A 14610-nucleotide genomic window follows, 5' to 3' on the forward strand; every position below is an offset into this window, starting at 1 on the left:
TTACTGTTGAGGTTCAGTGACTCAAGAGAATCCATTTGGATAGTTTAATTAATGCAAGTGAGCAGGTGATATAAATAATCTACTACATTTCTTAGCTCTGACTTTCGCCTCTTATTGGTGTCAAGAGGCAAATGTTATTCTTGACTCAATTAAATGGATTCCAAATCCCGGTCAGGATCGTACTGACAGTCACCGTGTTGCCCTGGGGAGCTAATTTCCACCAGATGGCCCATCACTTCTCCTAAGGTATCCGTGATACTTATTCGCGCCGGCCTTCTCTCTAAGTGAGTCTGTTCATTTCTCCCAAATCCTACGAGTAGCAGATTGTGACTCGGGGCCCCTGTTCCTGGCCTGTGTCCCATCTCTATCTAACTCTCCTGTCACTGCCTGAGCTCTGCCCTCCTTTCAAATTCTACTTTCTTCATGAATGTTCCTCTGGTCATTCCAACCTTTGGAATACGTGCATTGTCAAGTTGCTTTTGAAATACATTAGTTATGTTCTACTCAGAGCACGGTGCTGCAGATGCCTCCCACCTGCCACCTCCTACTGGGAACCTCTTGGCGTTGAAAGAGCCAGCCCCAGACACTCAGTGACATGGATGGAGAGGCGTCTGTAATCCTCTCAGTCACAGGGCACTCTCCGCACGCCGTGGCTCCTTAGAGGCAGTGTTTAAAATCTGGGCAGCGGCCACAGGTAAAAGGGTGAAGTTCAAAGTGCTTAGATTCCTGTCACCTTCTCCTAAGACATCGGAGCCTGGGAAAACTTGGGAGAAGCAGCTTCTTTCCGCTGTTTCTTCATTATTGGAGAGCTCATTTAAATAGAAGTCGTAGCTTGACGTTGGTAGAATTAACTCTTCAGCAGAACTGTCATTTAGATAATAACACTAAAACAACTGTTCACAAATTGAAACGAACACTTCTAACCATAAAGAATCTGAAGAAAAGCTGGGAAGTTGTAGACTGTCATGGGGGAAAGGAAGGCTTTCCTCATTCCACGTCCACACATTTATTTCTAAATCTGAAGACAGCCTGGGAGGTTGTCTTCAAAAAGCAGAGCAGAGCGCTGCCTGGCATTTCTAAGCACAAGAAGGCTGCAGCTGCCCTGTGGAGAAAATGTACTACTCGATAAACTTAGTTCAGGCTTGAGTTGCAGAGCCTTTGCCTGTGTGTTCAGTGTTCATGCATCAACACTAAGTATTTTTAAAATGCACATAAAACAAGGTTCTGCACTAAGATGGTGAAAATGTGGCCAGAATGTTGCGCCCCAGCAGCTTTAAGAATCAAAACCAAATTCCCTGTCTGCACACTTCTGCCCCCTGCCCATTTCACAGGCTCCCCACCTCAATGAAAGACCAGAAACCCTTGCAGTTATCCTGGACTTGTCTCTTTCTTCCCAGCCCTACTTTCAATCTCTCAAGAAATCTTTTTAAAAATTTTTTTGGGGGTGCTGGGATTAAACCCAAGGGCATTCTATGTCCAAACTACACCCTCAATCTTTTTAGAACTATTTATTTATTCATTTATTTTGGCAATACTGGGGACTGAACCCAGGAGCATTCTACCTTCGAGGTACACCCCCCCAGCCCTATTTTTTATTCTCTATTTTGAAACAGGGTCTCACTAAGTTGCAGAGGGCCTCACTAAGTAGCTGAGGCTGGCTGCAAACCCTGATCCTCCTGCCTCAGCCTCCCAAGTACTGGGATTATAAGTGTGTGCCATCATGCCCAGCTAAAATTTTAAACTTTTTATTTTAAAACCAGTCTCACAGCTGGGCGTGGTGGCACATGCTTGTAATCCCTGCACTTGGGAGGCGGAGACAGGAGGATCGCGCTGGTTTGGAGCCAGCCTCACTGGCTTAAGAAACCCTGTTTCTAAATAAAAATATAAAAATAGGTCTGGGAGTGTAGCCCGGAGGTAGAAGGGCTTCCAGAAACCCCAGTACCACCAACCAACTAACCAACCAACCAAACAACAAACAAACAAAAAACAAACAAAACCAGTCTCACTAAGTTGCTCAAGGCCTTGCTAAGTTGCTGAGGCTGGCTTTGAACCTGTGATTCTCCTATCTCAGCCTCCCAAATACTGGAAATACAGGAGTGTGCTACCATGCCCAGCTCAATTTCTCCGAAAGTGTTGATGATGACGTTGCCTCAAAATGTACTTGGGATCTGAAGGCATCTCGCCGCTTCGATGCCACCAGCCGGTGCAGTCCACGCTGGTTCAGTCTGATTGATGCTGGGCTCCTCCAGCTCATCTCGCTTCTCCCACCCTGACCGCTGCCTACTACCACCCATCTGATCCAGTCTGAAAGGAGGCCAGGTCCTCCCTTAAGTCAGAAGCCTGAGTAAAGGCTAAAATATTGGCAACAATTTCTAAGTCCTGGTCTGCACACTCCAAGCACACCACTTATCTGGCTTTATCTTCTGTTCCTCACCTTTCGTCCATGCTATTTCTTGCTGTTTGTCACATACTCCTGCCTTAGGACCTCTGTGCTGTACGTGGCCTGTGCTCGGTCCAAATGACAGCAAGGCCAGCGCCTTGCCTTCTGTCAATCGCCACCTGGTGCTGCCCTCTTGGTAAGGGTGCGCGCTCTCTCTCTCTCTCTCTCTCTCTCTCTCTCTCTCTCTCTCTCTCTCTCACACACACACACACACACACACACACACACACACACACACACACCTTCCTTCTCTTTACTGCTTCAGTTCTCTCCATAGTCCCTCCTGCCATCTAGCACACAAACCAGTTTCCCTAGCGATCTGCTTGTAGTCTGTCTCTCAACTCAACTCAAATGTAGGGTCATGAAGGTAAAGATTTTTGTCATTATTTAAATCTCTACCAATGCATATGCAATGTCTCAGACAGAAGGTAGGCGCTAAATGAATAATTCTTGCGCTGATGAATAATATAACATGCACTGTACATTATTAAATGTGCCTTTTGCCTCTCCCGACACTGGGCATTTTGAGGGCAACGAGTGCCATATTCATATCTGCACCTGAACACCAGACGCTGTGCACAGCGTCCACCAGGAATTTAGCAGATGAATATGGAACGAATGAAGGAGGAAGAGAAAAATAAAATAATTGCTGATATTTATGAAGCTTGTACTTTTATTTGACTCACCAGCATACGAACAAAGAAAAGTAAGATACAGTCCCTGCTTGAGAAGAAGCCCGAGTACAGTGGGGAGAGACGCAGGTAACCGTGGCCCTGAGGGTCGTGAGTGGAGCCATCCCACTGGACAAAGGGCCACGGGGAAGGAGAAGAAGGAGAAGACGTGGTGTGAGGAGAGAGGCTGAAAGAAGTAGCGTCTACGCTGGGCTTGGATGGCTGGAGAGGAACGTGCCACAAAGACTGCAGCTGGAAAAGGCCACAGCTCAGCCGTAACTGTCCGGGACGTCCATGAGGACATGGGCTCTTTCCTGTGGTCTCTTCTCTGCTCTGAAGCTGTGTCCCCCTCCACAGGCTCTCTCCAGGGGCAGACTCTGTGAGAATTCTCACTGCTCAGCAAATACAAATAGAGTAGCCATATTCCTGTAGCCCTCCTCTCTTCCACCTCCTCAAAGAACACTTGATATCTGACCGCAGAATTACCCAGTGGCTCAACCAGCTGCCCTCTGGAGCAGGAGCCACTTCTGAACGCAGTTCCCGGATGTACCAGCCCTGGTCACAGCCGCAAACAGAGCTGGACTCTTGGAAGACGGCCACTTAGAAACCCATGGAAACTGCCATTCTGTGGGATCTGCCGACATGCAGAGGAGCAAAAACCAATCTAGAAAGCGCCAGAGCTTTTCACCACCAGGGCCCAAACTGTCAATGAGATGCATATGTAAATATGGGCATTCAGTGTCCAGGCATTTAAGTCACAGCTGAAGAGTCGATTTCCTGTCTAGAAAAGTTGGTTTGGATCCCAGAGACTTGGCTGAACAGAACAAAACCTTCCTGACCAGGAGATAAGGCCCCAGAGCAGGACCCAGCAGGCCTTTTCTAATGTCTGTGATTCATTGTAATGGGAACAGGGCCCCTGCTCCTGTCTTTTAAAGACACCTGAGGATAAGCTTGTCTCATCCACCATTCACTGGGCTTGCCTTTTGCATTCAGACTGCCATGGAGAAACTCCCCATGAACCCCATGCACCCCTGCATTTCTGCCCCTGTCCCCAGCCCCCACATACATGTTCACAAGTATGCTTCACAGCCCAAACTCCAGGTCCTGCAGATGGGGGCCAGGCCATCCCTGCAGCTCTCAGGATTACTTGGAACAGAACACCGCGGTAATTCCTGTCCCTCAAGCCTGCACCTGCCCGTTAAAAACTGAGCTGCCCTGGGCTCCGAGGTGCACACCTTTGATCCTCCCTGTTCAGGAGGTTGAAGTAAGCAAGTTCAAGGTCAGTGTGGACAACTTATCAGAACTGTGACTCAGAATTAAAAGATCTGGGGATGCACCCCTGGGTTCAATCTTCACCACTGCAACAACAACAGCAACAATAAAACAGAAAACAGAGCGCCTCTTCCTCTCCATCCTGTGCACAATCACCACCCAGGGATGTCAACCCACCTGCAACAGCCAGGCCATGGCGTCTCTTTCCTGCCGTGCCTCCACCATGAGTACCCGCCCTCTAAACCTGTTACTCCCTCCCTCTTCCCTCAGCTTACTCCCCTCAGCTGTCTCTTTTCTTCCTTCCCTTGAATTATTTTGAAAATGAAACAATTGTGACATGCCCCTTCACCATGACATCACAACTCTACAAGAACCTGAAGGGCCATGAAGCTCTCTAAGGTCACTGGGAATTTCCCACAGTGCTCCAGTGCCTCTGGACCTTTGAGTTTGAGGCTGGCTCTCCTCACCCTGCCCGGGGAAGGTTACAGGGTTGTGCCCAAGATATTGGGGAGGGATGCTAGCCACGGAAGGCAACTTCCTGTCCTCCTGGGTGGGCTCCCACACAGTTCTCATGGCTTGCATGACAGTAATTTAGCCTTGGTCTTTATTTTCCAACCTCACTTCCCATGCTCCCAGACATCTCCAGCTCCACTGTCTCCCTGCTTCACACAGCGGGTCCTCTGCCTGGACGCTGCCCTCCTCTGACTCACCTGTGGCCAGTCTTTCCCATCACCCAGATGAGTATCCGAGTCTCCTCTTGGTCCTTTAGGCCCTGTCCTCGTTTTCCATCCCCCTTGTTACTCTTTCTCATGTCCTTGTTTTTATTTTCCTCATAGTACTCATGAGCTGAAATGGCCCTGTTCACTGATTTATTAGTAGTCTGTTGTTCTAACTAAAATTCCACAAGGGCAGGCACTGTACCCATCTCATTCACTACTTTGCCCCTGGGGTCCAGAGCAGTGTTGGGTGCATAGCGGGCCCTGGGCCACGTGAATGGACACACCGGTGTGAGCAGAGGTCTCAAGTATTTGCCAACAGTTCCTCCTATGCTTTCATTCAGTGTTACCCAAAGGCCCACGTGCCAAAGGCTTGGTCCCCACCCCGAGGAGCTAATGGGAGATGAGCTACTATCTACTCACTCAAGAACATCCTTGACTGTTACACACGGGAGGTGCACTAATTAAAGCAGCTTATAGTAAACACTGTAGAGGGGCCTGTGCAGAAGGGTGGAGCGCTAGCAGCTCAGTGGTAGAACACTTACGAGCTGGGCCTCCTAGGAGGTCTTCTGGTCTCTGAGGTGTGCTCCTGAAGGGCCAGTAGGATTCCAGCCCCTTTCTCTTTCTCATTCTAGTCCTGAAGTGAATGGTCTGCCACACACTCCCACCGTGATGTCCTGCCTTGCTACGGGCTCTAAAGCAAAAATCATGACCAACCATGACAGAAACCTCCAAAATTCTGACCAATCATGGACAGAAACCTCCAAAACTGAGCCAAAATAAACCTTTTTTTAAGAAGTTGATTATCTTAGGTATTTATTTGCAGTAGTAATGAGAAGCTGAGCAACACAGTCCCGTGGTCTTTCTCCAGGCCCCCAGAAGACAGAAGATGACCCTCAGGTATCCAAGCAGTCAGATCTGCCAGCGCCGTCTCTGCATTTGGTGTGCAGCACGAAGAGCCTGGGGTTCTGAGTTGAGGAATAACTAATAATTCTTGGCTTTGCCAGTGAGGAGCAGGACTGGCTGACTCAAGAGAACGACTTTATCACTGTTGGACCCAATTCCCTACATCTATGTTTCTCCCTGCCTGCATTTATCCCAGCATTTTAAATGTTTTATTGTGTCTGCGCCTTATTGGAATCTGAATGTCTTACTGTAAATCACTCAAAAACAGAAATAGGCAATATTTCTCGTATTTGAACCTGGGGATTCATTCAAATTAACTCCAGCTCTCCAAATCAAACAGAGTTTCTACCTGGCTGTTAAAATGTTTCAGGGGAAATCACTTCTCTGCTAACTTGTTCCAGAGTCCCTCCGCATTCTTAAATCTTGCCTCTAGAGAAATGAAGGCAGCTGTGATCAGGGCCAGGCTCACATGCGTAAGAAGCCGGTGAAGTTGGCCAGGGGACACATGATAGGCGCACACGCACGGGCTGTCCTTACCGACGTAGCCTGGGGTCCCACAGGCCGTGGACATCACGTCTCCTTTGCCCTCCATTTTTGACAATCCAAAGTCACTGATCATTATTTTGGACTCTTCGTCTTGACTGTAGTACAAAAGATTTTCAGGCTTAAAGAAAAGACAAAATATTTACAAGTTGTGCTTAAAGCTGGGTTAATTATGACAGACAAACCAAACTGCAAAAAAGATTTACTTTTAAGAGCATCCTTGACCATTAGACACAATAGGTGCATCATTAAAGCAGTGTTTGAGCAACACGGTGCAGAGGACCCTGTACAGAACCTGGAGCAGATAGGTCTTCAATCAATGGTAGTCCCTTTCCTTTTTTTTTTTTTTATATTTTGACCACTTAAAAAGATTAACCAGGTTTTGAGGCTATCTAAAAAGCTAAAGCCTCTAGGACTGACTGATAACAGTTCTTGGTAATGGAAGGGGACTCCCAGGAAATAAGAGCACTTTTTCAGGTGTTTATCTGTTTCTTTTTTATTAGCAACCCCTGCCAGCTACTTTTCTCTAGTGCCAGGTCTCTGTCCCTACTCTCTGAAACACTCCTGGCGATTTGGAGTTTTGGCAGATGGTTGCGCCTGGCGCCTTGCTGAGACCATCAGACACCTGCTCGCCCGCTCCCACTCTGGGAAGCAGAAGGATGGGATCTCAGAATGAATCGGGAGTTGGAAGCTGCGGCTCTTCCTAGCCACGTGTCCATAAGAACTGAGAGGTTCTGTGTGTCTTCCTGTAAAGCGCAGCCGCGATGGCTTCGTGTGTGCTCCTCTCAACAGAGTGAGACAGAGCTCAGACAGCAGGAGCACACGGCCAAGGTCTTTCCATAGTCCTTAGACTTCCTATGTCTTTTCTTCACTGCAGTTCCGTGATGTCAGTGGTGCCTGCAGCGTGTGTATAGGAGGGACCAAAATGAGGCAGGCTGGGCGACAGGGAGACTATGAGGTACCATTTGTGCGATGTTTTCTGTAAATCAGGGAACCTCTCTGTTACCAAGGGATGGTGTGGGGCTCATGAGACTGAGCTGCACCACACTCCACGCTTTCCTTGCCCCGCTGAACTGAGAACATGAATGCAGAAGAGACATCTGCAGCATTATTATTATTATTATTATTATTATTATTATTATTATTTTGGAAAGAGGGACTTCAGCTGATGATACTGTCCCTGAGAAAGATAACACCAAGGACCGTCAGCTCTGCTGCTGTCCAGGAACATCCACTGACCAGGACAATTCTGAAGACCGGCAGAGAAAATAAGTAATCGTGCTTTTTGTTTATCAAATCTTAAAGGAAATGCAGCACAAAGGTTCTGACGTGGAGACTCATTTTCCCAGACCACTTCCCATCCAGCTTTCTTCCCCTTCCTTGGGTTAGAGGGGGGCAATGATTTTTCTTGCCAGGGGTTTGTAGTGAATCTTTGGTTCTCATGGATTGAATCTTAGGAGCTACCCTATTGCTTAGAAGAGCGGTTCTTGGCAGTGTCGTGAGGCAGAACACCTGCATGGGTGTTCAGTGGCAGGAGACATGGTCCTTTGGTACATCTGAGCTGGGGCCAGGCATCTGGATTTCAGAGCTCTGTGTGGTAGTTGGAGGGATTCTTGTGATGTGAACAATTTTTGTAAACTGGTCCAGTTTCTGTCCTTGACCAAACTTGAACTCTCTTATCAACAAGGCCTTGATCTTGGACTCTCAGGTGCCTCCTGCCCCTGCCAGACCTGCAGGGCCCAGGCTCAGCAAGAATCTGACACTAAGTAAGTTTAGGGAGAATCCCCCATCTCTGAAATTGGATCTAGTTTTTTGTCATATATATATATATATATATATATACACATACATTGGTGGTACTGGGGTTCCTGGAAACCCTTCTACCTCCGGGCTACACTCCCAGACAACTATTTTTTATATTTTTATTTGGAAACAGGGTCTCTTAAACCAGCGAGGCTGGCTTCGAACCTGCACCATCCTCCTGTCTCCACCTCCCAAGCGCGGGGATTACAAGTGTGCGTAACCACGCCCGGCTTTTTCCTTTATTTTTTATGTTAAAGAGAGAAACTATTCAGATACTTGTTAAGGGCAGTAAGCACTGGTGTGTGTGGGGGGGGGTACTGGGGACTGAACCTAGGAACATTCTACATTTGAGCTACACTCCCAGTTCTATTTAATTTTTTATTTTGAAACAGAGTCTAAGTTGCGGAGGGCCTTACTAGGTGGCTGAGCCTGGCTTTGAACCTACACTCTTTCTGTCTCAGCCTCCCAAGTACTGGGATTACAAGCATGTGCCACCATGCCCAACTCACAAGAAGCACTTTTTATCACTATATTGGGGTTTTGAAGTAGAGGAAGAGATTAGATTTAACTCCAAATAATACAAGGATAGTGGAGAGTGATAGCCAAGGAGCTGAGAGGGGTCAATGGATGGAAAATTGCCATGAAGAAACACGAGGAGTAAGGGGGGTTCTGGCTAAACTAAGTCAACAGGGTTCTGCAAAAGGCAGGTGACATGCTGTGGGTGGGGGCTGAGGACACAGTCAGATATCAAGGGGGGGGGGGTTGCTAAATGGACTCAGGAGAGTTCTTGCTAGAACTGAGGTGAAGAGAGCCACGATGCTCAGGCCAGCGCCCAGGGCCAGGACCTGCTCAGAAAGAGGACCCAGAGGAACCTGGATCACATTGGGTCAAAGTAGAGTTTGGTCAAGAAGAATCTCTTTAAATTCTCATATTTTATTTACAGAAATGGTTGGACATCAGAATACTGAGGAGATAGAAAGGAAATAGGCAGGTAGGGAAAAGGCCTTGGTAGAAAAAAAGTTAATTTCCTCAGTTTCCTGAGGGGCAACAAATATCTGAAATTCCAAAGGCTCAGAGATACGAAGGATCAGAACTTCACAAAAGCCGTCTGATTTACTAATCAATAAACCCACCGAACAAGTCTGACACTTCACTGAAAGGAGACCCTTCAAAGGACTTGCAAATACCCTATGCAAATTCTGAGAGCTACTTTGCAGAATTCTCCTTGAAATCCCAAAGTCACCACAACCAAAAGAGGATCCGCAGGCACTGACAAAGCCTTAGTCCCCCCAGCAGGATGGTTACCCACTCTGGAAACCCCTCCCCTTTTGGGGAGCTGTTCTCTCTCGCAGGTCAGGTCATGTTGGCCCTGAGAGAAGGCAGAGTGCATCTGAGGGCACGTGGCTTGGGCGACTCTCGAGTAGTGACCTGAAGGTCTCTGCTGGACATCAAGGCTGGCCAGGCCCCTAGGGGTGACCTGCACCTCTTTTCTGGCAGATCGCGTGGACTCTGGGAGAAAGTAGTTTGCAACTGACTCGGGTGACACTCGAGTAGTGACCCTGAAGGCATCTACTGGACCCCAGAGTTCCGACTGCCCCTTTGGGGTGTTCGGCCACTTTTCTCTATTCCCTTCTGGCAGATCCTGTGGACTCTGGAAGAAAGCAGCCTGCACCTGAAGGCAATTCGGCTTGGGCTACTCTCAAGTATTGTCCTGAAGGCAGCTGCTGGACCCAGAGTTCCAGCCTCTTTGGGGGTGTTCAGCCACCCTTCCCCCCATTCCCCGCTGCTTCCAATAAACCTTTTACTCCCCTTCCTGAGGTCTGTGGGTGTCATTCTTCGCTCACCATAGACAAGAACCCAGTAAGGAAATGTCGAGTTCCTTCTTAGGAAACTCCGTTTCATCTCAAGGAAGTGCCGGGTTTCCTCTCAAGAAACCCCCGTTTCAATACCATTCACTCACTACCTGGGAGCTCGAAAATCCAGATGCATGGGTCTATCTCAGATCTAAAATCCAGATGCCTGAACCCATCTCAGACCTAAACTCTGGATGTCTGGGCCCATTTCAGATCTAAAATGTGTATGCATGGGCCCACCTTAGATCTAAAATCTGGATGTCTTGGCCCATCTCAGATTTAAAATATAGATGCCTGGGCCCATCTCAGACCTAAAATACAGGTGCCTGGGCCCATCTCTGAGCCTCTGCCCATGTCTGAGTCTTCAGCTTGCCTTTAACAAAAATCTTGTTTCTTTCGTCCTTTCTGCAAGAACTGAACCTACCTCTGATGTCTTCTGTTAGTAAATTTTTCATCCATCGACTATCCCTCTCCTACTGCTCCTTGACTTAAATCTCCTTGTCATTCAGGGTTGAGCTCAATCTCTTTACACTACAGAAATAGTCTCAGGTAAATGCTGCCTTACCATTCTAACAAGTGTCAACATACTTTGGTTCCAAAGAAAAAATACTCTCCGCCACCCACAGTAATTACGATGCACATAAAAGAATGGGATTTGATAGTCACAGTGACCACTGTGTGAATGACACATGAGATTAGATCAAGTGCGCACTGAAGGATGATTTGAAATGAGTTTTAAAAGAAAATGGGTCTAATCAAGAGTTGAAACAGGAACAATACTTGAGAAATAGAGGGAAATACTGTCATCATAAAAGTGCCTGTGGTTCGTGTTTTTCTCAACACAGAATCGGGGATTATCCTTTGATAAAGCACAAGGCTCCAATCCCAGGTGCACAGGGAGGACCTTTTCTCTCTCTGATTTTTCATCGTCTTTGCCCCAGGACTTCTGCAGCTGTAGAGGCAAGTGAGGAGGTGTGGAAGCTAAAGATCTCATGATCTAACAAGGCGTACAGCAGGCAAAGGGCTGCCAAAGGGCCCCAAGACTCTCCCCTATAGAAGATGCACCTGGGTCATGAAGAACAATCACCACTCAGGAGGGTTCATTAAATCAGCCGTTTGGCTTAGGTTGGCTCAAGTCTTTTCCTGCAGGTTGGGGTAGGACAGCAGGGACAGAGGTGGATGCAGAACAGGCTGCCCCACAGTAGGACGAGAGGCACCAGGGGGGCTGGGGCCACGGGAAGAGGAGCTTGCCAAGCTGCTGTACTGCAGTTCTACCCAGGAAGAGCCTGGACTCACTTGAAAATTATTTTCTTGCATGTTATGGCAACATTACAAGACGACTGGAGGCAAATGCCTGAGTTAGAATATCAGTTGTTGTCATCGTTATACTAATTTCCATAGCAATCTTTAAAAAGACCTGAATTAGTCAGGTATGGTGGCACGCCCTTGTCATCCCAGTACTTGGGAGGCTGAGACTAGAGGACTGCAGGTTGCTGGCCAGCCTCAGCAACTTAGTGAGGCCCAGTTTCAAAATAAAGGATAAAAACTAGGGCTGGGAATGTAGCTTAGAGGTAGAATTGCCCTGGGTTCCATCCCTAGTACCAACACACACACACACACACACACACACACACACACCTGAATTAATACACTTTGGTAAAGTTAGTTGTTCTACATAATCATGTTCCTAATCCACTGATTCTCAACTGGGGGCAATTTTGCTTTCCAGGGGACATTTTTAGGCAATGCCTGGAGACATTTTTAGTTATCAGGACTCCAGGAGTGGTATCTATCTAGTAGAAGTCAGGAATGCTGCTAAAGATCCCACGGGCCCCAGGACACAGAAGATGGCCCAGCTCCAAAAGCCAACAACGCAGAAAACCAATCCTGATCCAAGGTGCAGCACCAGGCACTGCCTGGCGCAGTCTCTTCATTTTGATAAAGAACAGTTGACTGGTAGCTTCTGGGGGCAAAAAGATGTAAGAAGGAGAAGGAAGTGCCCTAGTGTGTAGGGTGATGTCCCAGGCTGTGCACTGGGGCACTGATGAACACTATCACGCTCTTTACTGCTCTGGCCTGGACTATTCTGTGCTTATAATTTCCTTAGATGTTTATGAAAATTTAATATTGCAGTCTCAACTTCCTCCACATAGATCAAAGTCACTTGTGCCTCTGAAAGGAGATCACAAAAGAGTCCTAAAAGGCCTGTGTTCTTTCCACAACGACACGCCAGGTGTTTCTGAAGCTCCACAGGCTGGGAGCGTAAGGACTTCTCCAAAAGCATTACGTGGGAGTGAAACAGCGATTCCCAGACGGCCAATCTGCTACTCTCAGGGGGAAATAAACATGGCTCCTCCTAGTTATGGCTGATCTGTTTAGAAATTATTTTTCTAGCAAGTACAGAAAACCAGCCCCTCATGCCACATCTCTGCCTCAGCGGCTCACTGTGTTACCGGAGCCCAGAGTTGGCCCTTGGTGGGGGTGCAAGAGAGCAGAAAGGCCACACTGCCAAGGCATGGAGGCACTGGACCAGCTACCTCGCCCTTCTCTGGTTCTCTGCAGAGCCCCTGAGCCCTGAAGATGAGTTCTTTATGCTCATAGCCCATTGCACCTGCCAAGAAGTCTGCAGAGGGCTATGGCTTGAAGGACTCAACTGGCACCCCAGATCCCTGGTACAGAGATTCTTTAAAAGGGGCTCATAGACTGGCAGAACTGGGTTGTCAGGGCTCCAGCAGCGGTACTTGCATGAACATATTAGAAATGCAAGTTCTTGGGCCCCCCAAAGACTTACAGAATTAGAACCTCTGGGCAAGGCCAGAGAGTAATTCTGTAAGTCCTGTAGCCAGGCATGGTGGGGCACACTTATAATCCCAGTGTTACGGTTTTAACTGTTATGGTTTGGGGGAGACTGTTCCTGGGGGACCCTTTTAGGCTCCGAGAAACTGTTTCCATAGGAGCAGGTTCTTGTTCAGAAGTAGGAGTATATATACCACTAGTCTGAACTCTTGCTGAAAACTTAAATGAGTGTATTATTACAAAGATAGAAATATAGGAGATAGTTTACAGCCCTACACTATCCCGGGATTGTATAGGGGGTGGTTTGAAAATAGGTCACCGACAATTTCTGGATACAGAGTATTTTATAACCTATCTTCTGACCCAACTAGATCCGCCCCTCTGGGGCCAGTCTTTTGATGTGGGAATTCCTTCCTGTAGGTCTGTCCTGTCTCTGGTACATACCCCAAGCCTTTTGTTATACCCCAAAATGTGTTAATTGATCATCGAATTCTGGTGTCTCTTGAAGGCTTATGGCATCCTCCCATAATTATCGAAGTCTGGAATCTCTTGAAGATTTATGGCTTCCTCCCACATCCTTGGAAAATCTTATCTTTACAATGAAAAAGACCCTGGGACTTTCTCTGTTGTCTGCTAATCACCCTTGGTGCCTGGAATTCTGTAGCTATTTAGCCCTGAAGCTCCTGGCTTTTTTCTTTTTTCTTTTTCTTTCTTTCTTTTTTTTTTTTTTTACTACCGAAGATATATTTTGAAAATTGAAAATATTTCCCAATATTAGTACATTAATACATTTTGACACCTCTTTCCAACATTGGTTCACCAATACTTGGGAGGCTGAGACAGGAAGACTGCAGGTTTGAGAACAGCCTCATCAGGTAGTAAGATTCTCATCAACCTAGCAAGAACCTGTTTCAAAAATAAAGGCATACACTTATAATCCCAGTACTTGGGAGGCTGAGACAAGAGGATTGTGGCTCTGGATAGCCTCAGCTACTTAGTGAGGCCCTCTGCAACTTAGTGAGACCTTGTTGCAAAATGAATCAAAAATAGGGCTGGGGGTGTAGCTTGGAGGTAGAATGCCCCTGGGTTTCATCCCCAGTATTGCAAATAAATAAATAAATAAATAAATAAATAAATAAATTTTACACAAAGGGCTGGGGATAGAATGCCCCTTGGTTTAATCCCCAGTCGAGAGAGAGAGAGAGAGAGAGAGAGAGAGAGAGAAGAAGAAGAGGAGAGGAGAGGAGAGGAGAGGAGAGGAGAGAGAGGCCCTCTAGACAATTCTGATGCATGCTACCATCTGAGAATCTGAGAAGAGATGACAAAAAGATCATTTTAGATCACTAATATGACCTATGACCTTTGGAAAGAAAAAAATAGAGAAAAAATGATACTTGGAAAGAAGAGAAGAAAACTTGACGGTGAGTCTTATTTTTTATTTTTTTTAGTGCCGGGTTTGCATATGCTAGGCGAGCCCTACAACACTGAGCTTCACGGAAAAGCTATACCAATTTATCTCTTCACACCCATTAACTGATAATGGACAGGTGCTGAAGTTTTATTTCAACGAATGTTCTGATTGATTCTTTAGATGGATTTTGGTTTCCCGC

The 14610-nt window shown here is 47.0% G+C and overlaps 1 protein-coding gene across 3 annotated transcripts in view; it reads right to left on the reverse strand.

The window, feature by feature from the left end:
* Positions 1-14610, reverse strand: part of CAMK1D (calcium/calmodulin dependent protein kinase ID) — a gene marked incomplete at both ends in the record, with an annotated part of 417729 nt that overhangs the window by 40611 nt on the left and 362508 nt on the right. For all 3 annotated transcript variants that reach the window (XM_080717054.1, XM_080717056.1, XM_080717055.1), the window contains one exon: positions 6543-6669. In XM_080717054.1, coding sequence (XP_080573180.1) covers positions 6543-6669 — 127 coding nt within the window. The remainder of the gene's footprint in view (positions 1-6542; positions 6670-14610) is intronic.

Source organism: Muscardinus avellanarius (genome assembly GCF_963383645.1).
Source record: "Muscardinus avellanarius genome assembly, chromosome: 20".
NCBI classification, from domain to species: Eukaryota; Metazoa; Chordata; class Mammalia; order Rodentia; family Gliridae; genus Muscardinus; species Muscardinus avellanarius.